Here is a 25,334-nt window from a genome sequence, read left to right as displayed (position 1 = left end):
AGAAATGTATGATGAAATAAAAGAAATTATTCAGATTGTGAAGGGAGACGAAAATTTAATAGTCATGGGTGACTGGAATTCAGGAGTAGGAAAAGGGAGAGAAGGAAACGTAGTAGGTGAATATGGATTGGGGGTAAGAAATGAAAGAGCAAGCCGCCTGGTAGAATTTTGCACAGAGCACAACTTAATCACAGCTAATACTTGTTTCAAGAATCATGAAAGAAGGTTGTATACATGGAAGAAGCCTGGAGATACTGACAGGTTTCAGATAGATTATATAATGGTAAGACATAGATTTAGGAACCAGGTTATAAATTGTAAGACATTTCCAGGGGCAGATGTGGATTCTGACCACAATCTATTGGTTATGACCTGTAGATTAAAACTGAAGAAACTGCAAAAAGGTGGGAATTTAAGGAGATGGGACCTGGATAAACTGACTAAAGCAGAGGTTGTAAAGAGTTTCAGGGAGAGCATAAGGGAACAATTGACAGGAATGGGGGAAAGAAATACAGTAGAAGAAGACTGGGTGGCTCTGAGGGATGAAGTAGTGAAGGCAGCAGAGGATCAAGTAGGTAAAAAGACGAGGGCTAGTAGAAATCCTTGGGTGACAGAAGAAATACTTAATTTAATTGATGAAAGGAGAAAATATAAAAATGCAGTAAATGAAGCAGGCAAAAAGGAATACAAACGTCTCAAAAATGAGATCGACAGGAAATGCAAAATGGCTAAGCAGGGATGGCTAGAGGACAAATGTAAGAATGTAGAGGCTTATCTCACTAGGTGTAAGATAGATACGGCCTACAGGAAAATTAAAGAGACCTTCAGAGAAAAGAGAATCACTTGTATGAATATCAAAAGCTCAGATGGAAACCCAGTTCTAAGCAAAGAAGGGAAAGCAGAAAGGTGGAAGCAGTATATAGAGGGTCTATACAAGGGCGATGTACTTGAGGACAATATTTTGGAAATGGAAGAGGATGTAGATGAAGATGAAATGGGAGATATAATACTGCGTGAATAGTTTGACAGACCATTGAAAGACCTGAGTCGAAACAGGGCCCCGGGAGTAGACAACATTCCATTAGAACTACTGACGGCCTCGGGAAAGCCAGTCCTGACAAAACTCTACCATCTGGTGAGCAAGATGTATGAAACAGGCAAAATACCCTCAGACTTCAAGAAGAATATAATAATTCCAATCCCAAAGAAAGCAGGTGTTGACAAATGTGAAAATTACCGAACTATCAGTTTAATAAGTCACGGATGCAAAATACTAACGCGGATTCTTTACAGACGAATGGAAAAACTAGTAGAAACCGACCTCGGGGAACATCAGTTTGGATTCCGCAGAAATGTTGGGACACGTGAGGCAATACTGACCCTACGACTTATCTTAAAAGCTAGATTAAGGAAAGGCAAACCTACGTATCTAGTAGCATTTGTAGACTTAGAGAAAGCTTTTGACAATGTTGACTGGAATACGCTCTTTCAAATTCTGAAGATGGCAGGGGTAAAATACAGGGAGCGAAAGGCTATTTACAATTTGTACAGAAACCAGACGGCAGTCATAAGAGTGGAGGGGGCATGAAAGGGAAGCAGTGGTTGGGAAGGGAGTGAGACAGGGTTGTAGTCTCTCCCCGATGTTATTCAATCTGTATATTGAGCAAGCAGTGAAGGAAACAGAAGAAAAATTCGGAGTAGGTATTAAAATCCATGGAGAAGAAATAAAAACTTTGAGGTTCGCCGATAACATTGTAATTCTGTCAGAGACAGCAAAGGATTTGGAAGAGCAGTTGAATGGAATGGATAGTGTCTTGAAAGGAGGGTATAAGATGAACATCAACAAAAGCAAAACGAGGATAATGGAATGTAGTCGAATTAAGTCGGATGATGCTGAGGGAATTAGATTAAAAAATGAGACGCTTAAAGTAGTAAAGGAATTTTGCTATTTGGGGAGCAAAATAACTGATGATGGTTGAAGTAGAGAGGATATAAAATGTAGACTGGCGATGGCAAGGAAAGTGTTTCTGAAGAAGAGAAATTCAGGAAGTCATTTCTGAAAGTATTTGTATGGAGTGTAGCCATGTATGGAAGTGAAACATGGACGATAAATAGTTTGGACAAGAAGAGAATAGAAGCTTTCGAAATGTGGTGCTACAGAAGAATGCTGAAGATTAGATGGGTAGATCACATAACTAATGAGGAAGTATTGAATAGAATTGGGGAGAAGAGAAGTTTGTGGCACAACTTGACTAGAAGAAGGGATCGGTTGGTAGGACATGTGTTGAGGCATCAAGGGATCACCAATTTAGTATTGGAGGGCAGCGTGGAGGGTAAAAATCGTAGAGGGAGACCAAGAGATGAATACACTAAGCAGATTCAGAAGGATGTAGGTTGCAGTAGGTACTGGGAGATGAAGAAGCTTGCACAGGATAGAGTAGCATGGAGAGCTGCATCAAACCAGTCTCAGGACTGAAGACCACAACAACAACAACAACTTGTATGTGGGAACGTGTTGTTTTATTAGTTTATGTTGTATGGCAAGTTGTTGATGTATTATTTTTGCTACATTGTCATGTCTTCTGGGGTATTCTGTATTTGCTAGTATTGTACATCCACTTAATAATTATAATAATTATTATATAATAATAATAATAATAATAATAATAATAATAATAATAATAATAATAATAATAATACTTGATCAAGGTCCGCGTCACTGTCCATTTTTGACCAGACATAACGTCTGAGAATAGAAAGAAATAATAATAATAATAATAATAATAATTATTATTATTATTATTATTATTATTATTATATATTTATATTATTATTATTATATATATTTATATTATTATTATTATATATATTTATATTATTATTATTATTATTATTATTATTATGCAATAGACACACACAGCCACTACTTTTTAATAGTTGATTCTATTATTTTTTTAAATTGGAACTGCAAGATATTGATTTGATAGAAACAGTGGCTTCCTCCAAATCAGAGTCCCGTAAATAAACATTTATTACACTGATGGCCACTGTCTATGCTATCCTCATTCATAAAATCAGTCCTATGGCCACTGTTTATGCTATCCACATTTATTCATGAAATCAGTCCTCATTATTTTACATATGGTATGTCATTAATGTGGACTGGATTAATAGTTGTATTTTCTCATTAGCTGCTATTACTTAAAATGACAGTGTGTTTTTGAACATACACTCCTGGAAATGGAAAAAAGAACACATTGACACCGGTGTGTCAGACCCACCATACTTGCTCCGGACACTGCGAGAGGGCTGTACAAGCAATGATCACACGCACGGCACAGCGAACACACCAGGAACCGCGGTGTTGGCCGTCGAATGGCGCTAGCTGCGCAGCATTTGTGCACCGCCGCCGTCAGTGTCAGCAAGTTTGCCGTGGCATACGGAGCTCCATTGCAGTCTTTAACACTGGTAGCATGCCGCGACAGTGTGGACGTGAACCGTATGTACAGTTGACGGACTTTGAGCGAGGGCGTATAGTGGGCATGCGGGAGGCCGGGTGGACGTACCGCCGAATTGCTCAACACTTGGGGCGTGAGGTCTCCACAGTACATCGATGTTGTCGCCAGTGGTCGGCGGAAGGTGCACGTGCCCGTCGACCTGGGACCGGACCGCAGCGACGCACGGATGCACGCCAAGACCGTAGGTTCCTACGCAGTGCCGTAGGGGACCGCACCGCCACTTCCCAGCAAATTAGGGACACTGTTGCTCCTGGGGTATCGGCGAGGACCATTCGCAACCGTCTCCATGAAGCTGGGCTACGGTCCCGCACACCGTTAGGCCGTCTTCCGCTCACGCCCCAACATCGTGCAGCCCGCCTCCAGTGGTGTCGCGACAGGCGTGAATGGAGGGACGAATGGAGACGTGTCGTCTTCAGCGATGAGAGTCGCTTCTGCCTTGGTGCCAATGATGGTCGTATGCGTGTTTGGCGCCGTGCAGGTGAGCGCCACAATCAGGACTGCATACGACCGAGGCACACAGGGCCAACACCCGGCATCATGGTGTGGGGAGCGATCTCCTACACTGGCCGTACACCACTGGTGATCGTCGAGGGGACACTGAATAGTGCACGGTACATCCAAACCGTCATCGAACCCATCGTTCTACCATTCCTAGACCGGCAAGGGAACTTGCTGTTCCAACAGGACAATGCACGTCCGCATGTATCCCGTGCCACCCAACGTGCTCTAGAAGGTGTAAGTCAACTACCCTGGCCAGCAAGATCTCCGGATCTGTCCCCCATTGAGCATGTTTGGGACTGGATGAAGCGTCGTCTCACGCGGTCTGCACGTCCAGCACGAACACTGGTCCAACTGAGGCGCCAGGTGGAAATGGCATGGCAAGCCGTTCCACAGGACTACATCCAGCATCTCTACGATCGTCTCCATGGGAGAATAGCAGCCTGCATTGCTACGAAAGGTGGATATACACTGTACTAGTGCCGACATTGTGCATGCTCTGTTGCCTGTGTCTATGTGCCTGTGGTTCTGTCAGTGTGATCATGTGATGTATCTGACCCCAGGAATGTGTCAATAAAGTTTCACTGCAACAATGAATTCACGGTGTTCTTATTTCAATTTCCAGGAGTGTAGTTTCAATACAACTAGAGTGCTTCCTGTACTATGATTAAGGCCTGCATGTTGTACCCGAGAGGTTTACACAGAAAATTAGACATTCATATTTGATGTGGTCTGTCCTTAACACACAAAATTAACAAGTAAAAAAAGTAACAACAATGTTTGGTAACAGTTCAACATAACTCAAGTTAAACCCTGTTTCATTATGTATGGAAGCAAATCAAGAACATATGCAGCATCAAAAATCAAACCAACTTATTGTACATCTAAACAATAAAAGAAATCAAAAACCTTCAATATGCAATCAAATATAACACTGCAACAATTATTAGAGTACACACTGTGTGTAGTGTCCAATAATGTGATTTTTTCCATCAATGCACAATTGTTCTAATGCTATGAAATATGGATGGATGAGCTTTATTACAGGAAGTAAAGTTTTTAGAACAAATATGGCAACTCTGTTAATATCCATAACAGGAACACTTTAAAATATTCAATCCTAGAAGTCAAAACTACAATGATATATACAGGCTGTTCATTTTAACTGAAGACATTGAAATATCTCGAAAACTACATATTGAATCAAAAACTGTTATAACTCCAATTTGTTTGTCTTGGAGTGGGACATCCAATGATGCCACACACATTCTGCCCCCCGCCCCACGCGTGGGTGGCGGGACCCAGGGGTTGGGGGGTGAGGAACTTTGAAATCATCAATTGGATCCCTGTTTTTTATTGCAGATTACAAATCTACAGCAAAATCTATATATGTTTCGTCTGAAGCATTTTCTTCATTTCGTAATCAGATGAATAGAAATGGGATGCAATCATAATTTACAATGTGCTACTCAATGGTCCTTGAATATCCAATGGCACGTGGTGCCTCACCAAAATGTTGTGAGGGTAGGACACGCCAGTATAACTTCTCATTGGGAACCTGATTCGCAACATTGTATTCCTCTGACATCCTGAACAGGAGACTACTCAACATGCCACCATGGCCATGTAGTGAACTACAGTGTATCATAACAGGCAGTACACTGCAAATATCAAACATTTTTGGAACAGGAACTACTGCAGGATGTTGTCCTGGATGCTCTACGATGTATGTGGTTTCAGCACGCTGGTTGCCCAGCGTTTTATGCAACTGAAGCATGGGAGGTAGACCGTGTTTACACTGGTCAGTGAATCAGTAGAGGTGACCCTCTTAATTGGCCCACTAGGTCACCAGATTTGATGTCGCTGGATTTCTTTCTGCGTGGATATTTAGAAGATAAGGTATACCAACAAGTACCAACAGGCCACGAAGGCATGGTCGACCGCATCAAAAACACCTGCGCTGACATTTCTGTAGATATTCTTCTGTCCTGGGTACTGTCATTTGAAAAGCGATCACTGAGTGTATTGCATTAGGCAGTACTATGTTTGAATATTAAATATAATTGGAAAAGTAGAGTAGCGTTTGCCTCAAACCATGGCCACAATGGCCTGTCAAGTAGACCCCTGTTCAATATGTCGGAGGAATTCAACTTTGTGAATGAGGTTTCCAATTAGAAGTCATGAAATACTGACCTGTCCTATCCTTTCAGCATGGAGGTGAGGTTCCACATGCTATTGGATATTCAAGGGCCATTGAGTAGCACATTGCAAATTATAATTGCATACCCATTTCTATTCCTCCGATTACAGCGCCATCTGTGGTGAAACTAAGAAAAATGCTTCAGACAAAACATATCTAGATTTTGCTGTAGAATTGTAATCTGCAGTAAAGAAATGGGAGTTCCCACTGAAGATTTCAAAGTGCCCGCCATTCACACATGGGATGGGGTGGCGGGTTGAGTTTGATATTGTTGGACATTCTCCTCCAAGACAAACAAATTGATTGGAACTTTTTTTTTGATCTGATGTGTAGTTTTAGAGATATTTCAATGTCTTCAGTTAAAATGAACACCTTGTGTTTGTGTCTCTGAGATAGTTGGTTCAACACTTAGTTGTAATAGAAATTTAATCACCAGGATGTGGCTGGCAAGGGAAGATTATGTTCATCGCAAGCACTTCCTCCTTAGACTGTGTACTGATGTCGACGATTAAATTTAAAATTTATCCACAATAGCTCACAGGCTGTGATTTTCTTTGCCTTCAGATGGAGATTTTACCTTCAGCATCCCCCTTAGTGCCATTTAAGAGTAGTGCACCATGTGCCAGGACTGGTCCTGTCTGTCTCCCATTCATAAATCTGTATTATTTAAGCTATATGAAACATTACACTGTAAGAGCACTTATCACACACTATATAATATAAAAATACAGAACCATGCCAATCACTTACAAGAGCAAGGTGGAAAATTTTCAGCATAACAATGAAATAAATTCTTTGCAGTAAGAAGGACATTTACTTTTTGATGTAACTGCCTTTCTGGTGACAGCACTTGGATGTAAGTAGCTTCTGTTCCTGAAGTGGATTTCTGAGTGGTTTGTAAAGTACCATCTAAAGCTGCTATGACCTCTTCACTGATTCACTGTTTTCCAGTGACAAATTTCTTTAGACATGAAACTTGGGGAATGTCAGAGGGTGCTAAATTTGGAGATAGTGTGGATGTTTGAAAACAGATGTTTCAAATCCCTCAGTTTTCCCTTTACCAAAGCATCTTTTCAGGAAGGTTCATTGAATAGATGAAAGGCAGTTTTTGTCCTTCTTGCGATGCACACCTCTAATCATGTTTTTTAAAACTTGTCTACTACTAATCAGTTACTGTTTTATACTTTACAAAATCATCAATAACAAGAATCCCTCCTGCATATCATGAAATGTTAGCCATGACCTTTTGTCAGATAAATTCAAAATCAAATTTTTCTGGAGCAGTGTCATTACTTTCCATCCACTGCTTTGATTGTTGTTTCATTTCTGGCATGAAGTTATGGACTGAAGTCATCCACTGTAACACTGACACAAAATCAATTTTTTTAAACTGTCCAAACACTAATGAGAAATTTGTTTTCAATTTGTCTATGGTCAGCATTTAACAGATGTGCCATCTACCTTGTACAGAGTTTTTCCATTGTAAATTTATTCAGATAAAAGTGAGCATGCCTATGGCATTCTTTCATACACCTAAAATGGCAAACTGTCCAGTGTCACACTATGTCCCATCTCAAGGCTTCATCTATCAAAAGGATAGACAGCTAATCACCAACTGAGGTGCTGAGTAGCGGACAGGAACAATGAAAGAAAAAAGACTAGAAATATTTTCTGATTTCAGACAACATCCTTTTTCAGAAAAAGAACTCTTCACACACACAAATAAAAGACAGACACAGAATTTTGGGGCCAAGGGGGCTACGGGGACATAAGATATACTGCAGGGAGAGTTCTCTTGCACAATTCAGAAAAGCTGGTGTTGGTAGAAAGGACCCAGATGGCACAACCTGCAATTCCCACAGCAATATATCCTGTTTCCTGTAACCCCCTGGCCTCCCTCAAACTTCACTAGTCCCTGTCCACCATTTATTTCCCATCCCTTCCTTGCTCTCACTCCAGCACAACACAGTCTTCTATTCCACCAATGCACCCATGTGTCATTTCTCTACTTCTCAGCTTTTCCACTCCATCCCCCCCCCCCTCCCCCCCCGAAACCTCCCAAGTTCACCTGGTAGCCCTGAAGTGCGGGCACCATGTAACTGCATTACAAGCAGTATTACGCCTATCCGTGGCTCAACGTCACCTCTATATAGTGAGTAGTAATCCTACCCGTTCATAATAAATGTTTATGAATTAGTGGTGCACAGGAAAGTAACTGATGTGATCGGTGTTTACCACTTTATGGCAGGATCGCTTCGGTGAATGTGTGGTAGCATGGATTAGCAGAGCAGAAACTCTGATATTGTCACTTTTAAAGCAAAGGTAGGACTTCAAGTTCAAATAATTTTATTTGTTTTTATATTTTGAACTAGAGTTTTTAAGTGTATTTTATGTACAATTAATTTTCACAGCCAGATGATAAAACATTGACTGAGAAAATGCCTTGCTGCAGATTATATTCCTAAAATCAATAGTTGTATGGTAAAATATTTATAATATACTGTAACTGAATAGATAAAACAAATCTACTCAACCAGGAAGTGGCATGTGAAAAATCTACTCATCAAGAAGTGGCAAAAGAACACTCATACAAAATGGTTTAACTTATGCAAGCTTTTGGAGCCAGTGGCTCCTTCTTCTGGAAGAAGGGTTGAAGGGGGAGGAAGAGGGGTGGAGAGATTCAAGAAAATGGGTACAGCTTGGAAAAATCACCCAGAACCCCAGATTACAGGAGACTTACCAGAGAAGATGAGAAAGAAAGACTGTTGGGGGCTACACCGGATGAGATTTGAAAACATGAGAGCATAAAGATGGAAGACAGGGTAATATGCAAGACAGAGATTACTAACAAACATCATGCATGAGTTAATAAGAGTGAAAAGTTCAGTGCAAGGCAAAAAATACACAGTTCAGAAAAGGAAAGGTGTAGAAAACTAAATTGGAGAGAAGAACGGAGCAGTTACCATGAAGAAATGCTGAGACGGAGGAAATTAATGTAAATTAAGGCCAGGTCGGTGGTGGGAACCAAGGATATGTTGTAGTGCTAGTCCCCACCTGCAGAGTTCTGAGAAAGTGGTATCTGGAGGAGAACCCAGGTAGTGCATGTGGTGAAACAGGCACTGAGGTCATGATTGTCATGCTGTAGGGCGTGCTCTGCAACAGGATATTGTGTGTTGCTGGGATACACCCTCCGCCTATGCCCACTCATCCTGACTGATAACTGGGTGGTAGTCATGCTGATGTAATAGGCCAAACAGTGTTTACATAGCAGCTGGTATATGACGTGTGTCATTTCACAGGTGGCTCCCCCTTTGATAGTGCATGTTTTGCCAGTTACAGGGCTAGTATAAATGGTGGTAAGGGGGTGCATAGGGCAAGTCTTGCAGCAGGAGCAGTCACAGGGCTAGGAGCACTTAGCTTTTCACTCTTATTAACTCGTGCATGATGATTTAGTAGTAATCTCTATCTTGCATATTATCCTGTCTGCCACCTTTAAACTCTCAGGTTTTCAAATCTCGTTCAGTGTGGTCCCCAACAATCAGTCTTTCCTTCTTGTCTTGTTCAGTAAATCTCCCCTGACCTGGTGTTCTGGGTGACTTTAGCAAACTGTACCCCTTTTCCCAAACCTCTCCACTTCTTTTCCTTCACCCCTCTTCCTCCCCCTTCAGTTCTTCTGCCATGTGTGTGTGTGTGTGTGTGTGTGTGTGTGTGTGTGTGTGTGTTTTATCTATCCAATTACATTATACTGTCAATAATTGATTATTTTCATTGTTAAAATATTTATAATGGTTGATTACCAAGCTAATGTGTCTGTAATTTCATGCTCTCTGGAATGCACAGTTTATTGTCTTCTACCATACTCATTGGACAGGGCCATCTCAATGACATTTTCTCACACAAGCAACATATTATTTGACACCTGCCCTTCACAGAAATTAGTTTTCTGCCCTTGGGCTCTTGATTAGACCTTAAAAAAAAAACATTAAATGGAAATGGGCAACCTTTTTTTATTAAGGTAAAGTAGGCCTTGGATGAATTTTAAGCCCTATTCATTGGGGCTTACTGAAGAACTTGCATCAAATACAGTTACACTAACTACGACAATAGTTCATTAGTTTCAATTCCATATGGGAATGACTATGCCCCGTTATTTTACAACTGGTTCATTAGTGGACAAATGTTCACTGGAATGTTGTTGCTTATGTTACTTTATACTTTCACCCATATCAGTTCCCGCTACTAATCATTATATAGTCTTTATAAAAATTTTGCACTTGGGCATCTCCGAAATCCATCTCAGTTTGATGTTCTGAGCAGCCACTTGTTTCACTTCAGTGTTAAGCAAGCTCTGCTTGTAAGGAGAAAAACAGTTACCTTGGAAAAGTTGCTTCTCCTGTATCTGCTAAATCTAATACTTCAAACAATGTATTAATATAACTTTATATAGACCACTATGAATAGTCAATATATGAGGAAAAACAGGATTTGTTAAATACATCAGAATTATGTAGAACTCATATCTCAGAGTGCAGTCAGTTAAACTGTATAGGAGTGGATAATGAATTATTGCTCTGCTTTGATTTTGAATAGGCCTGCTTGGGGATTTTTGATTTCTGCTTTGCATCTACCGCACCAAATTATAGAACTTCATTCTTAACTCCACAGACGGCTGCACATAAAATATTTCTAATTATTTTTCCACTTTTATCAGCCTATATATGTGTCTTCATTCTGTATCTTTTGGACTGTAACATTTCTTTTTACTTTTAAACAATTTCGCCAGATTATGTTTGTTTTATTCCAAGACAACTGTGGCATCTTCAAGCGAATGCTAGAGTCATTAGCATATTTTCTACAACAATAAATTTGATTAGTATTAATAAAGAATTCAGTAGGCAGTATTTACATTATGAGCTCATCTATTTACCAACAGTCGAAGTTACAGTTCAGTAACTGGCGTAATAGTACCTCAAAATATACATATAATGTGTCCTTGTATGGTGCCCAGAAAATGAAATACAACTAGCTTGTCTCCACCAGACAAAAGAAAGGAGATGGCAGCAACAATATAACTGCTCTCGAGATGGCCGTAACAATATACTGATTAAAGATAACATACCACCCAAAAAATACCATCACAAAACAACACAATCTCCTGCGAAACTAAACAGAAAGACTATTATCAATAATGCGGGAGGTGTACATATCACAGCATTCTATATAGAAATTATTTTTACATCCACTATTGTGGCTATAAATTGCACAGTTCATCCTTGTATATTCACTACTGTCATTAAACAAAAATACCATAATTGCGTATATGTATTGGCGTGTAAGTGGTAAGACTCCTTGAAAGTTCCTAGGGTGGCTTCGGTAAAATGTTCATGTACCAAATGCACACACTATTCTTGGTGCAGACTTACACAGAATAAACGATTTTTTGAACTTTGATGCACTCTTGGACTATGTGTAGAACAGTGTATCAGCAGCAAAAGATGATGACTTACTTGTACATCCAGCTGTGTCCTCTCCTGTGTACTGGGAAAGTCAGTGTTATGAAAATATCAATGAATGGTTAGCTATAAGATGAAGTGGAAATGTGAAGGCAAGTAACAGTATGCCTGTCTGACATGAAATAGCACTATTGCAGAATGTGACTGAGTTTGGGTTTGTTATACAGGATGTTTCATACATGACACTAGTGCAAATGCAATATATTTTTGGTAGACTGTGACTGCTGACTTGTGCAGCTATGTTAAATAATTATGTCACTGATGTTCTCAGCAGCAGTCTTCCACAGTACACATTGTCTGTCCAATCCAAGATCAATTTCACTGGCAGGGAATATTACATGCTCCAAGCTTGTCAAGTGGAAGATCTCCTTGACAGTCATCAGTAATGCTTATGTCTTAGTAGGTGGGCAAAATACAGTTTGTTTCAAGATGATCCTATCCAAGTTTCCCCAATGTATGCACAAATGCAATGGTAATGCCCCACTACTGTTCCTCCACTGTCTCACAGGACACTGCTATAGGTGTAGTTTGTAGTGTTTTTGAAATCAGCCTCCCACAGCCACTTGTCATGAAGACAACTTTCAGGTGTTGCAGTGCACTGTTGAGATTCACCCTGTCATTGTGCACATGTTTGATTTCAGAAAAGAACAAGACTTTCAGCAAACATAGTAGGCTGAGTTTTGAGACTGATGTAGCTGCTGCCACCAAACTGACACATACTATGAGAAGTCAACTACAGACATAATGCAGTATGCTGTGGCAGTCAACACAATGGCACCCATACAAGAAATGCACATAGGGAACACTATGTGGGAGTAGTGAGGATATAGTGACCCCTGAGCCATTAGATGCTCGGCTCATTAGCGTATCTGATGATGATGACGATAACAGCCTGTCACTGAAATACTGATACCCTTAGTCACTAACAGCCAACTGTAAACTTGTGGATTATTTTGTGAGCAAATATACCAGTAGACACTGAAGATCCACAACCCATAACTCTTCAGGGAGGAAATGTATCACAGCATGAAGAAACTAGACAATATGCACCACTAAAGAAGTTGCTTCCCTACCTCCTTTGTATTTCTGCCATGATGAAAAGTGGTACTTAATTTTGCTAAAAAGACACTTGACACTGATACAACCAAAGCAAGCAGAATCAAAAATTGGCCAGCATGCTGGAGCTTAAATGCTATCATCAAGAAGTTGTTCAGCTTCAGCTGTGTACATTATCAGTGCAGTAAAACAAGATGCAGTGCAAGTTCCTCCCAAAATGGCAGAAGAATATTGCCAAGAAATATGTCAAGCATGCTGAAAGACTAGACATTGCCAATATGGGAAGAATGGGCATCCTGGATCTGAGAGAATATCTGGATAAAGTGGTCTTACTGGTGGGCATCAAGATAATGCTATTGTGGTCCTTTTATATAAGAAACACACTGTGAACCTGGGCAGCCTGCTTGAAGACAATGGGCCCTGGAAGAACGATGCTGATCACATCAAAAAGTTAGAGAAGAAGAATTTGACTCATGCCCCCACTACACCGAGATTTTACGGATTTCCCAAAATCCAAAGGGAAGGTGTAGCTCTATGCCCTATCATCAGCGACACTGGTGCCCCACCTATCTACTTGGTTAGCACCTCAGGTATATGCTTAGCTCCTGCATGGGCAAATGCCGATATCATATATGCAACTCAACAGACTTAGCACAATGGTTAAATACTTTCAGCCTTAAGGAGTCCGATACCCTCATAAGATTGGATGCTGTCTCCACTTACAGGAGACATTGAAACTTGGTGGCTAACAGTTTGATCTGAAGACCACTAACCTTTTCAGGCATGTCCTGATTACCACATATTTCCTCTTTGATGGAGTGTTCTACGAGCAGATGGGGAAAGAAGTGACTGGAGAAACTATTCAGCCAACTTGCATTCCATAAGAATGAGGCGTATCAAATCCTAAGCCAATGCATTAAATTATCCATCAGACTGACAAATGCACAATCTCAAATACCAATTGCTGAGAACAAGAAGGACACAACCATTTAAAGCAGCTCAAAAAGCCAATAGTTGCAGAAAGATACAAACCAGGTGCTAAATAATCAACTGTGACACTGGCTACAACCTCACAAAAGGTCTGGGCCTTACATGTCATTTAATTAGGACAAAGAATGAGTTGTTCAAAAAACACAGAGAACTCTTTGGAGAGTGATGTAGCTATTGTGGATGCCACACCGACTCACAGCACAGGGAGTAAATCATGGGTGGAACACTGAAAGCTGTATGCATTTAGAAAGCATCACTCTCGCATGATTTCCTCCCAATTAAATTTTACAAGCCTTAAATAATAACATTTTGCTGTGCCGGTTGGTATTTCTGTGCCCTATCTAAAGCATTTGACTGTGGAAATCACAGTTTTCTCCTTGATATATTGAAGTTTTATGGAATTGATAGTATAGCCAATCAATGGACAATGTCATATCTCGCAAAAAGAATGCAGAAAGTTGTACTTAGTAACTCAACCAATATTGTCCGGGAAAGTAATTCTGACTGGGGAGACATCACATATGGGGTTCCCTGAGGGTCAACCTTAGATTCACTATTGTTCCTTATATATGGAAATGACTTTCCTCTAATGTACAACAAGGACAATCAGTTCTTTTTGCAGATGAGACCAGTACTGTAAACAATCCAAGTATACATACAGAAACAGAAGAAATGGTAAATAGTGTTTTAGAAGTATCACTAACTGGTTTACTGTAAATGTTCTCACACACAATTTTAAAAAGATACAACATATTTAATTCTGCACGTCTAGGGGTATTACACCAATGACACGTGTAATACATGGTGAGGAAATAATAAATAGGGTGGGACATCCAAACATGTCCAAAGAAATAGGCACTGCAGTGACTACAGCTGCTATGAAATACATTAAATGTATTCAAAATTGCAAATATTCTGAACTACGATGCAATACTGTATTTTCTTGCAAGCACTGGTGAAGTAACTATCCAGTAAAATGTCTCACCTGTATGGGAATATACATAATGGATGTATGGGTATGTTGTAGAGCATGCTTGACGACATGGAAGTTTGGGTCTGGCCGCGAGTTTTGCACAGATATCCAAATGGTAAGGCGACTGCTGCTTGCAGTAAGTGGGATATCCAGGTTTGAGTCCTGGTCTGATACAAATTTTCATTGTTGTCATTCCATTCTACAGCTGATGGTTGTTCATATTCGCAATTGCAAATACATTTAATGTAGCCTATATCAAAGTTCTTAGGTATCCACAGTAGAGAGAATCATTTACACTGGAAAAAGCACATTTTGGAACTCCTAAAACAACTTAGTTCAGTCATGCCTGCACTTAGAATTATTGCAAATCTTGGCGAGACACAAATCAGTAAGTTGACATACTTTGCATATTTTTATTCAATAATGTCATAGGCCTATACAATAATGTTCTGGGGTAACTCATCTTTAAGAAAGGAAGTCTTCATTGCTCAGAAACATGCAGTAAGAATAATATTTGGTGCTGACCCATGATCATCTTGTTGACACCTGTTTAAGGAGTTAGGTATGCAGACTGCTGCTTCACAGTGTATTTATTACCTCATTAAATTGGCTGTAAATAATCCACTACAGTTCAAAAGGAAAAATGACATTCATTAGTCCACATTAAGGTTGTCTTTAGCACAAAAAGGGGTGCACAATGCTGCAACGAAAGTTCTTGATCACTTCTACAGTGATATAAAATGTCTGACAAACAGCAAAGTAAAATCTGAAAACAAACTGAAAAACTTTATTCTTTATAGCTCCTCCTAATCTTTAGAAGAATTTCTACTGTAATGTGTAAAAGGTAGTGGGAAGGAACATTAACTCACATCTGTATACCTGTATTTTAAAAAAGAAGACGAAGGCTTATAAATGTTCAGCATGTAGCCATATTCACAAATTAATTTGCCATGCAAACTGAAATGTAAAATTGACTCGTTCCACATCATTATGATCTGCTATGCCAAATGATTCATGGAATAAGAAGCTAACTAACAAACTAACGATGGCTGAAGGGCAACAGGTAGACTCAATATTCCTAGATGTCAGGAAAATGTTTGACACAATGTCCCATCGCACATGGCATATGGAATAGGTTCGCAGATATGTGAATGGCTCAAAGACTTCTTAAGTAACAGAACCTAGTACATTGTCCTCAAAGGCAAGTGTTCATCAGAGATGAAGCTATCATCAGGTGTGCCCCAGGGAGGTGTGATAGGACAAATCTTGCTCCTTATATACATAAATAGGGTCGACTGAAGCATCCAATCCCACCCGTTGGCTTTGACCCGTGACGTAAGGCTGTTGTGGTGTGTGACGTCAGGACAGCACGGAATTTAGTTTGTGAGAATGGCATGTTTGTAGGTGTTGTTTTGATGTGATCGGTGGTGCTCTCTGGTGGTGTGTTAATGTGTTGTGTGATGTTTTTGGTTTAGTTTGCGTGTGTGGCATGTTTATAGGTGGCATATTGTTGCGGTTGGTAGTTCTCTCTGGTGGTGTGTTTATGGCTAGCGTGTTACGTGGCGTATGGGGTTCATTTGCGTTCTAACATTGCACATGTGTGGTATCGGTAGTGACTGTGCTTTCAGCGGAATATTTTTCAGTGAGTTAACGATTTTGGTTTTGTTATGTCAACGTTATTGTAATGTTTTCTCTTCATCATGTGTGAATTTTGGGAAATTGCTTTTTTTATGTCTTTGGTTGGTATGGATATGACTGTCAAGGACAACAGTTTTCGGCTACCGGTGATGATCGGGGACAGTGCATTATCTCTAATAAAATTTCTTCAACTATTCAAATTTTTGGATGAGTAGCGAAGTGTTCAGTGTGTTGTGAAGAAATGAGGCTTACTAAAGTTCCAGCGTCTCTGACCAAGGACAGCTATATTTGGAGATGTCGTAAGGATAACAGGTCAAGAGAAGTGTTCGATTCCAATTTTGTTGGTTTGTTGTGTTTTTTGAGGTAGTGATGATTGTGGACGTGGTTTAGTTTTGGGTTTTATGATTTGGTAGTGGTAGTTTCTGTTGACCTATATAGGTCAAGGGAAGTGTTCGATTCCAATGTGTGGTTGCTGTGGGTGTTCCGGTCTCGGGAGTTGCTGTTGAGCAATATAAGTCAAGGGAAGTGTTCGATTCCAATTTGTGGGATCGGGAGCTGCTGTTGAGCTATATGGGTCAAGGGAAGTGTCCGATTCCAGAGGATAATGTGTTTAGTGGAATTTGGGGAATTTTGTGTTGTCGGTTTTTTTTCGCTGTTTTGTGTGGTTTGGTACGGTGGTGTGTGTGTGTGTGTGTGTGTCTAAATTTGTTTATATTTACTTTGACCCCACCCAAAAAACCCCAATTTCCCACACTTGTCCCGTTAGTTTCATTAGGTTTTTTGTGGAACGTGTGTGTGTGTTGGTTTTCCAATGTATTTTCATGTTTGTGGTCATGTTTACGTCATGATGTCATAGGCACCATATTGGAATCGTAGTGTATGGTCGTTTCCACCATATTTGTGATGTCATGGGTCAAAGCAGACGGGTGGAATGAGACGCTTCTGTATTTCCCATAAATGAACTGATGGACAGGGTAAGCAGCATCCAGCGGCTATTTGCTGACGGTGCTGTGGTGTTTGGGAAGCTGACAAAGGTAACTGACTGTAGGAGGATACAAGATGACTTAGACAAAATTTCTAGTTAGCGTTTGAAAGGCAGCTTGCTCTAGGTGTAGTCAAATGTAAGTTAATGCAGATAGTGATGCTGAGTCAGGAGACCACACAGCTAAAGTAATAAGTCTCCAATACACCTCTGAGGACAGAAGCAGTGCACCCAATCTGTCTGTGTATACAGTAGATTGTGTGTGCAAGGGCAAGACAGTGTTTTAAATGTTTGCATAGCGTGTAGCTAAGGCAGAAAAAGGAAACCAACTCAGTATTCACCTAGTGGACTAAAAACTGCATCCAAGCTTATAACAGCAGTCTGATGGCAGTAACTTTTGCTCCCTGTATTTTATTCCTAACCACTTTAGAATTTCAAAGACTGTATTCGAGTCAGCATTATCAAAATCTTTGTTTAATTCAACAAATGCTGTTAATATGAAAATGATACACAGAACAGAAAGCTCAACCAAGTTCAGTCTCTGTCCACTTGTCACTATGAACACTGTCCTGTAAACAATTAGCTGCCAAGTACTTTATCACTCTGTCTTAGCTATATTTATTGCTTAATCTTTGCTTTGTGGAAGCCATCAATATAACCCCAAGATAATACTTCAATATCACTATAAAATGAATGAATGTATCTTTAGTGTTCTTTATGTTTCATTACCGCAACAATCAAAAATAATTGTATTCAATGCTCGTGACAATATTGTGTTGCTCCGATCTAATATCAGCAGCTATGCGTGGTCTTACCCAAATTTATTTAAGCTTCAAATTTACCATGTTAACTGATTCTTCCACCAGTACTTGGTAGAACAACATAATTATAAATAAAAAGCACAATATTGTGTATGCTCTACTAGATCTGAATAGACCTGGATGAGGAAGTGAACAAATGAACAAGTGATATTTTATTTTATTGGGATTTGCTGTACATAGCATTCAACCAGCAGTTTCTTAAGCAGGTGGTAAAAATTTCATTATGAAAAGCACTACATCATGTATGTTCTACTGGATCCGTATAGAACATATACAATACTGCTCTTTTCATGATCAAATTTACCAAGTGCTTGCATAAGAAGGTGCTGGCCGAATGGTATGTACAACAAATGCCAATAATGTAAAGAGACTGTCAAAATGAGCTTTTTTCAGCCTTCACTTCCCCATTGCTAAAAAATCATGTGCCCTGAAGGTGTACCTTCATTTTTAGGAAAGAAAGTAAGTTCAGGGGTTCCACACCTGGGCTGGAAAGAGGATGGGGCTTCCAACATTTGCCTTAAGTGACTTTAAAGAAATCATGGGGAAATGTAAATCTGGAGAGCCAAGTGGCGATTTAAGTTCCAGTCAGCTCAAATATTAATGTAATGTCAGAATCACAGTGCCAACTTGATCAGTTTAAATAAAACATAAAGAGAAGTTACAGCCTACACCAGTCACTGGTAACTATAACTTAACTCACCGATGTACCAATCCAGCTGAAATTGTTACATCGAAATCACAATCCAAATTTGAAAGCAGTGTCATTAAACAAGTACAACCCTTAGTACTGAAAGCACATTCATTACTGATACCAACGTATGGCCAGAATATAACTGAACTCTTGGACAGAAAGTGCTGTTATTTATACAAACAGTAAATATTTCAGAACATGCAAACACAAGATATTTTGAGACCCTTCCCAAAACAATAAACACGAAACAACAAATAATTGCCGGTGGTCGAGGATCCCTCTCCCAGTCAAACAATGATCTGCTGTTTCAAAAGTTCTCACTGGAGAAAACTACAGCACCCTAAATTCAGAACTTATCAATGGTCCCCTTTATGGAAGCAGTGGTGGATCTCTGCATTCGGGTTGTGTTATTACATCCCCTTCACTATTATGCGTGGCAAGGGCAGCCGCTTCTGTCAAAGCTTTGCAATCGTCAAACTGATTTTCAGTTTCAATGAGCCTCCCCCAACGTCAATCTGTGCTGGTTTCTTATTAAAGACATGGACAACATCTTTGCAGTTCTGTCTTCTTGCTGAGAGGTAATAATCCTAGACTTCATATGAGATGTTTGACATGTGACGATGGGTACAAACAGCCCAAAATAAAGCTTCAGCAGCTTTCCCAATGTTATTAGAAGGCAAGCTCACTTGATGTGAAATAGTTTATTTCATGACCAGTTTCGACAGTGGCTAGCTGTCATCCTCAAATTCTTAGATCTATAACATATGGCTAGAATAACATTAATGCAGTAATCTACAAAATTGTACAACAATTATACAGATCGAGCCATATTCTCTGTGTAATAAAAATTACATACCTCCCAGAAATATAATTAAACATCAGTCCGATCGGTATATTGAGAAAATGCTACAGCTAATAAAATAATACAACTCCACACTGGTTTGTCAAATTTATAAAGCTTGCTAAATAAAATATAGATAACACCAATAAGGAGTATAGGAGTAAAAACAGTACAATGATAAAGATGATGCTTCGATGACAATTCAGGAAGACTGAACTGATATGATTAAGGGCCCGTGTTAAGTGTTCGCAAGGCAGCGATATTCCATTATTCCCACTTTTTGTGCACACATAAAAATTGATACCAACTTTCCATGACTATATTTCACTGCCTGGTGCTTGATGTTATAGCATTCTCAGTCATTCTCCCAGGTGTCTAGAGTCTGTATGCGAACCAGCTGCCTTGTTTCATCAGTCTTGGTGACCAAATGTGTCATATAGTCATCCTGAGTATCATCTGGTTGAAACGAGAACTGTGTATGTACTATTTTAGTCACACGACTATGGAGTATACAGAATGGAGAGAAGCCTGTAGCATCTTGCTTCACTGTGTAGTACATGAATGTCACAACATACAATACTGTATCCCAGTCTCACTGTCTCACATTAAAGTACATCGAGAGCATATTTTCCAACATCTTAGTGAAGTGTTCTGTATGGCCAGTCATCATTGAGAGGTAGGCAGCGGTCATCCTGTGGGTGATGCCACATTGAGAAATTACCTCTGATGCTAGTCTTCACTGGAAAACTTTTCCATGATCAGAGATCATCACATGTAGTGCCCCGGGCTTCATAATGATGTCTTGTGCAAGGAATTTTGCAATTTCTGGAGCTTTAGCAGTCGGCACGGCTTTGGTGACTTGATTTTGGTAACTTCAAGGCGTTGACTCCAATTTGGTGGAATGGCACTGTTGCAAGCAGGACTGGTACCAGATGCTCTGGAGGTGAGATCATGAACAACCATTTCACCAGAAGGGTCAATGCCATGAGTTATGATGCTATAGTAGTGTGGTGTAGTCGTTAGTTTCGCTGGCTGGCATGCCGCAGGTTGTCTGTTCAAACCCAACCACAAGTGATTATTTGTTATTAGCATTTATTGTTTCTACTAAATAGTAAAGAATAGATAATGCTGATGGATGGTTTTGAAATGGCAACATGCAGCATGGCAGCCACTGACACCAACTGCTACGTCACACTGCTAGCTCCACGACTTTGGACAATATTGAAAAGAAGGGTCAACTGAACCTATCAATACTGGATGTTGGCTTTGTCCCATAACATAATGAGAACACTGAAATATTTCTTCTGTGTCTGTATATGGTTTTGGAAAGTAGACTGTGGTGACAGATTGGGTCTGTAGCACAGTCTAAGGCCTACATTAGGTTCAAAGGTAACAGTGTGGTTGTGAATTGACAAATCGAACAAATTAAAATACAAAATTTTACATGTGACACACTGATCTGTATCACAGACCGGGGTCTATATTATGCTGCAAAGTGACAGTTTGGTGGAAGTTAGCAATGCCATATCAAACACTTCAGTTAGTCTGAAAGACGTTTCCTGACAGGAGGCAATACAGTATGCTGGAGACCCAGAAGATCTTAACTTGGCTAAATTGAAATTTGGTTAAGAACTGTCCTAGGCATATTACGCAACAATGACATAGTGGGTTAATAACATGTGACACCAACAGAGAACATTTATAGAAGAAGAAAAAACACACATAAAAAACAAGTTTTCTGTCTTGATTTACCGAAGGTAGCTACTACTTTAGTTCTGCTGTTGATTCTTAGTGGTAGTGTGAAATTATGGTTTAGTTTCCACCTCCTCAGTGGCTGTGTCTGTCCTCAATGTCTAATCAATCTGGAGAAACATGAGAACTGAACGTACTGATACCAGGCATTTGCATGTTACACAATTACTTCCGAGTGAGGTCATTTGTGCGCAAACAGGGATATTTAATAAAACAATGAGGTTATTTATTTTGCTTCCATACTATTTCATGTAATGCCACTTAAGGTGAAATACTGTAGTGTAACCCAAAGTGGTAGGCTGTGAGTTAGCAATGTCAATGAGCGAGAGTATGAAATCTTAGTTGTGTTGACATAAAGCTGACAGTTTCCTTGAGATTGGGCAACAATTTGAGTAGATTATGTTTACTGATGCACTCAGCCATCCGCAAAAGCTAGCATCTAATATCGGTAGGTTCAACATTTTCGAAAAAACTGGTATTTATCTTCATACAGACTACACGACAACACCCCAAGTAAACTAATTTTCTGACAATAAAACAATCACTTCCTAAAACGGGAGCGTTACAATAATTATGTCTTATTTTGTTTCATAGTCACATCACAGTTACTACGTCAAATGGAGAACTTCCGTAGCATTACAGGACAAGAAGTTGATTAGCTCAATCAGTTATTGCGCCATACGTAAACAGAATGTTGCAATACCTTTGGTACAAATACCACACTACCCAAGGCACTTTTTTGATACACACTATAAAATTAAAAACCGATATGAGATAATAAAGAGAGATGAATGACCACATGGATCGTAAAATGACTGTGAACAAGGCGATGTAAATATTGAAGCTCAACGCTGAAATTTACCTCAACATTTCTTCATTGGGAATCCTGTCTCTGTCCCAGCTAAAAGCGCAAACTCCGACAGCACTTAGGAACAACTCCTTTCCTTTCCTAGTCAGTTGTTGCCGCAATCTTCTTCCGAGCTCTCTTAACGCCACTTCGTCCCACAGCCTAGTATACAGACTAAAAATCTGTTGTGCTCTTCTAATTCTATGAGCTACAACACATTCACACTGTTGGGTACAAGTTCTTACTATATGAAAGGAATGGTTTTTAAGAAACGTGCGGATCTTGCCCATTTCTGACTTAAACCACTGAAAAGTGAGATTCCTTTGTAAGACACTTCGATGACTTTCAAAATTCCTCAACTGGGACAGAAACGCATTTCTCAGTGAACTGTTTTCGAGGAAGGTAGAAAACAAATAGAAGGTGGAAGTTCCAAACTCACGACCTCCGATTGTTCTGCGCACATAGTTTGGTCCTATTGGAGGTAAAACTGGATGGTTTCTATTCCTATATAAAAACGTTCTCACAGAAGCACTAAATAACATTTCCGATGTTTCTTGGGGAACTTCCTGTCAAATATTACACTTCGAAAAATACAACGCACACCACACAATTAGCATCACGCCCACTATTATGCCGGCTACTTCATAGATGTGTTTGTTTACAACTTTGAGCAAAGATGACATAAATAAAAGTTCTAGTATGTAAGCTGGGATTCAAGAGGCAATGAAAACTTGCACGGCATCCTTAAGGCCCGTCCACATGCAACGATCTGTCTGTGCAAATGTTTGCGCACAACACATCTGCGCAGACAGATCGTTGCGTGTGGACAGATGATTTGCACCAACCTGAGGTGTGTGCAAACCTGGAAGTTGGAGTTGCAGGTTTGAGCGAAACCTCTCAAATCTGTGGGTTCAAACCACATCTGCGCAGACAAGCTGGAGCGTGTGGACAGGAGATCGCCGCACATCTGGCGCGAAACAGCTGTTTGCTCAGTCTAGTGTTTGTATTTGTGCGCATAGGGCATTAAAATGACTGATACTCGTCAGTGTTCTAAAGAGTTTGTAAGTGAATTAATTGAAATATATAGAAACTACCCATGTTTGTGGGAGATTAAAAGTAAAGAATATAGTGCTCGAGACAAAAAGACAGCAGCATACAATGCTCTAATTGAAAAATTGCGGGCAGTTGACGCCTCGGCAAACAGAGAAACGGTAATAAAAAAAATTCGTTGCGAACTGGCGAAATTATTTGCAGATGGACGTCGAAACTTATAATTATCTCTTAAAGCTTGTAACCCCTCATATTATGAGAAAAAAATACTTGTATGAGAAGGGCAATTTCTCCTCATAAACGGCTGGTGCAACATTAAGATTCCTAGCAACAGGAAGGAGCTACAAGGATTTGGAATTTTCAACTTCGATATCGAAACAAGCGTTGAGTAAAATAATACCCAACACATGTGAAGCTATTTACGCTGTCCTGAAGGATGAGTTCATGAAGGTAAGTCAAGTAAATTAAGTCTGTCAGCGAACTGTTTACCGAAAAGAGTTATCCAAAGTTCAGAAATCTAGAAGATCTGGTGTAAGAGTAGATCAAGTATACCAGCCAACGTTATGGTATTTTGATCTGCTTGGCTTTCTTAGTGATCAAGAAACGCCAAGACCAAGCAGGAGTACAACTGAAGATGAAATTGGAGTGTCAATGTGCGAGGAAATGGAACATCTGTAATGTAAAACAAAACAGGTTCGCCCTGCAACTCTCGCAGTAAATGTACGTGAGAAAACTGCTTTGGCTTTAGTAGCCACTGTCTAGACCATTTTGACCGCCTTCTGTTTCCTGCGGTTGGTCTGAATGTTTTTTGCAACACAAGCTGAGAACACAGACCACAACAGAACTTCCTCCATTTCTATATTTCAAAATAACTTAATTAAGTTTTTGACGTTTACGGGGAGCGTAGTCGCTTGCCACTGATATTTCTTTTCTACACCGACAGATGGTGGGCGAGTAGTAGATTGGGGTTTGTGTCGTGTGAACACACCACATTTGCAGCGATATTTTGCATGTACAGACATCTGCGCCAATGTCTGCACAGACAGATCGTTGCGTGTGGACCAGGCTTTACATAATCACCATGATAACCAGCACATCTGTGACAACACCATGGTCATGATAGTCAGAAGAATTGAAAGTCCTCTATTAGGCCCATGTGCTTACATTATCACTATCATGGCCTTCTCTACACAAGACACAGCCTTCAATAGAACAACATGGCACATCTGTCAAACAGAAGGCCGAACATCCAAAATGCGAAATTGGACATAGCATATAAATGCCTTTGTATGTGAATTATATTACTTTTGCTGTTTTTTAATTGTGATACCTCCACATATCCCATATCCTTGTAAAAGTGATCTACGAAGAAATAAAACTACTACTACCTAATGCACTTTAAAAACTAAGCTGTTTTCCTGTCTAATAAATGAAATTTTAAGTTTAAAACGAGCACACAAGAACGTATCACTTGGAAGGCCTCACATATTGAAATAGTCTAAAGATGATGTAGCCATAACCGAAGGTTTGTTGGAGCAAATCTTTCACCTGAGAAGTGACATGTGGTGTCGTCATATCTTGAGTTAAAATAGTGGTGTGAACACAGCTGCACTTTTGTAAAACTGGAATCACCGATTGCGCAATGAGTTCCTTATATTATGCAGATGTCACTCTGCACCTAACACGCCTTTGAGACGTCATCTCCTCGAAGAAAGATGGGCCGAGAATGAAGGAGCTTGTGAAACCACACCACACAGTCACAAGAGCTGAGTGAAGTGGGGTTGTTCCTGCACATGTGGTGAAAGAGAAGCCATATGCGGCAGGTCTGTACATTCACGGCACTGTTCAGAGTAAAACGAACCTTGTCCATCCAAAGCATGTTGTCCTGGCCACAAGTCACCCATTTCCAAGTGTGCCAAAAAAAGAAGGGCACAGCCACAGCATTGTAGTCTACTTGGGGCTAC

At 40.0% G+C, this 25,334-nt stretch overlaps 1 protein-coding gene across 4 annotated transcripts in view; it reads right to left on the bottom strand.

Annotated features, from left to right (window-relative positions):
* LOC126187977 (stAR-related lipid transfer protein 7, mitochondrial) overlaps window positions 1-22,973 on the bottom strand; it is a 132,690-nt gene extending 109,717 nt beyond the window's left edge. For all 4 annotated transcript variants that reach the window (XM_049929377.1, XM_049929376.1, XM_049929375.1 and 1 more), the window contains exon 1: window positions 22,336-22,973. In XM_049929377.1, the coding sequence (XP_049785334.1) occupies window positions 22,336-22,862 (527 nt within the window). In that variant the 5' untranslated portion in view covers window positions 22,863-22,973. The remainder of the gene's footprint in view (window positions 1-22,335) is intronic.
* Between the last annotated feature and the right edge of the window lie 2,361 nt (window positions 22,974-25,334).

Source organism: Schistocerca cancellata, chromosome 5, assembly GCF_023864275.1.
Source record: "Schistocerca cancellata isolate TAMUIC-IGC-003103 chromosome 5, iqSchCanc2.1, whole genome shotgun sequence".
NCBI classification, from domain to species: domain Eukaryota; kingdom Metazoa; phylum Arthropoda; class Insecta; order Orthoptera; family Acrididae; genus Schistocerca; species Schistocerca cancellata.
The sequence above is the reverse complement of the archived record's forward strand: the minus strand, read 5'-3'. Positions and strand labels throughout refer to the sequence as shown.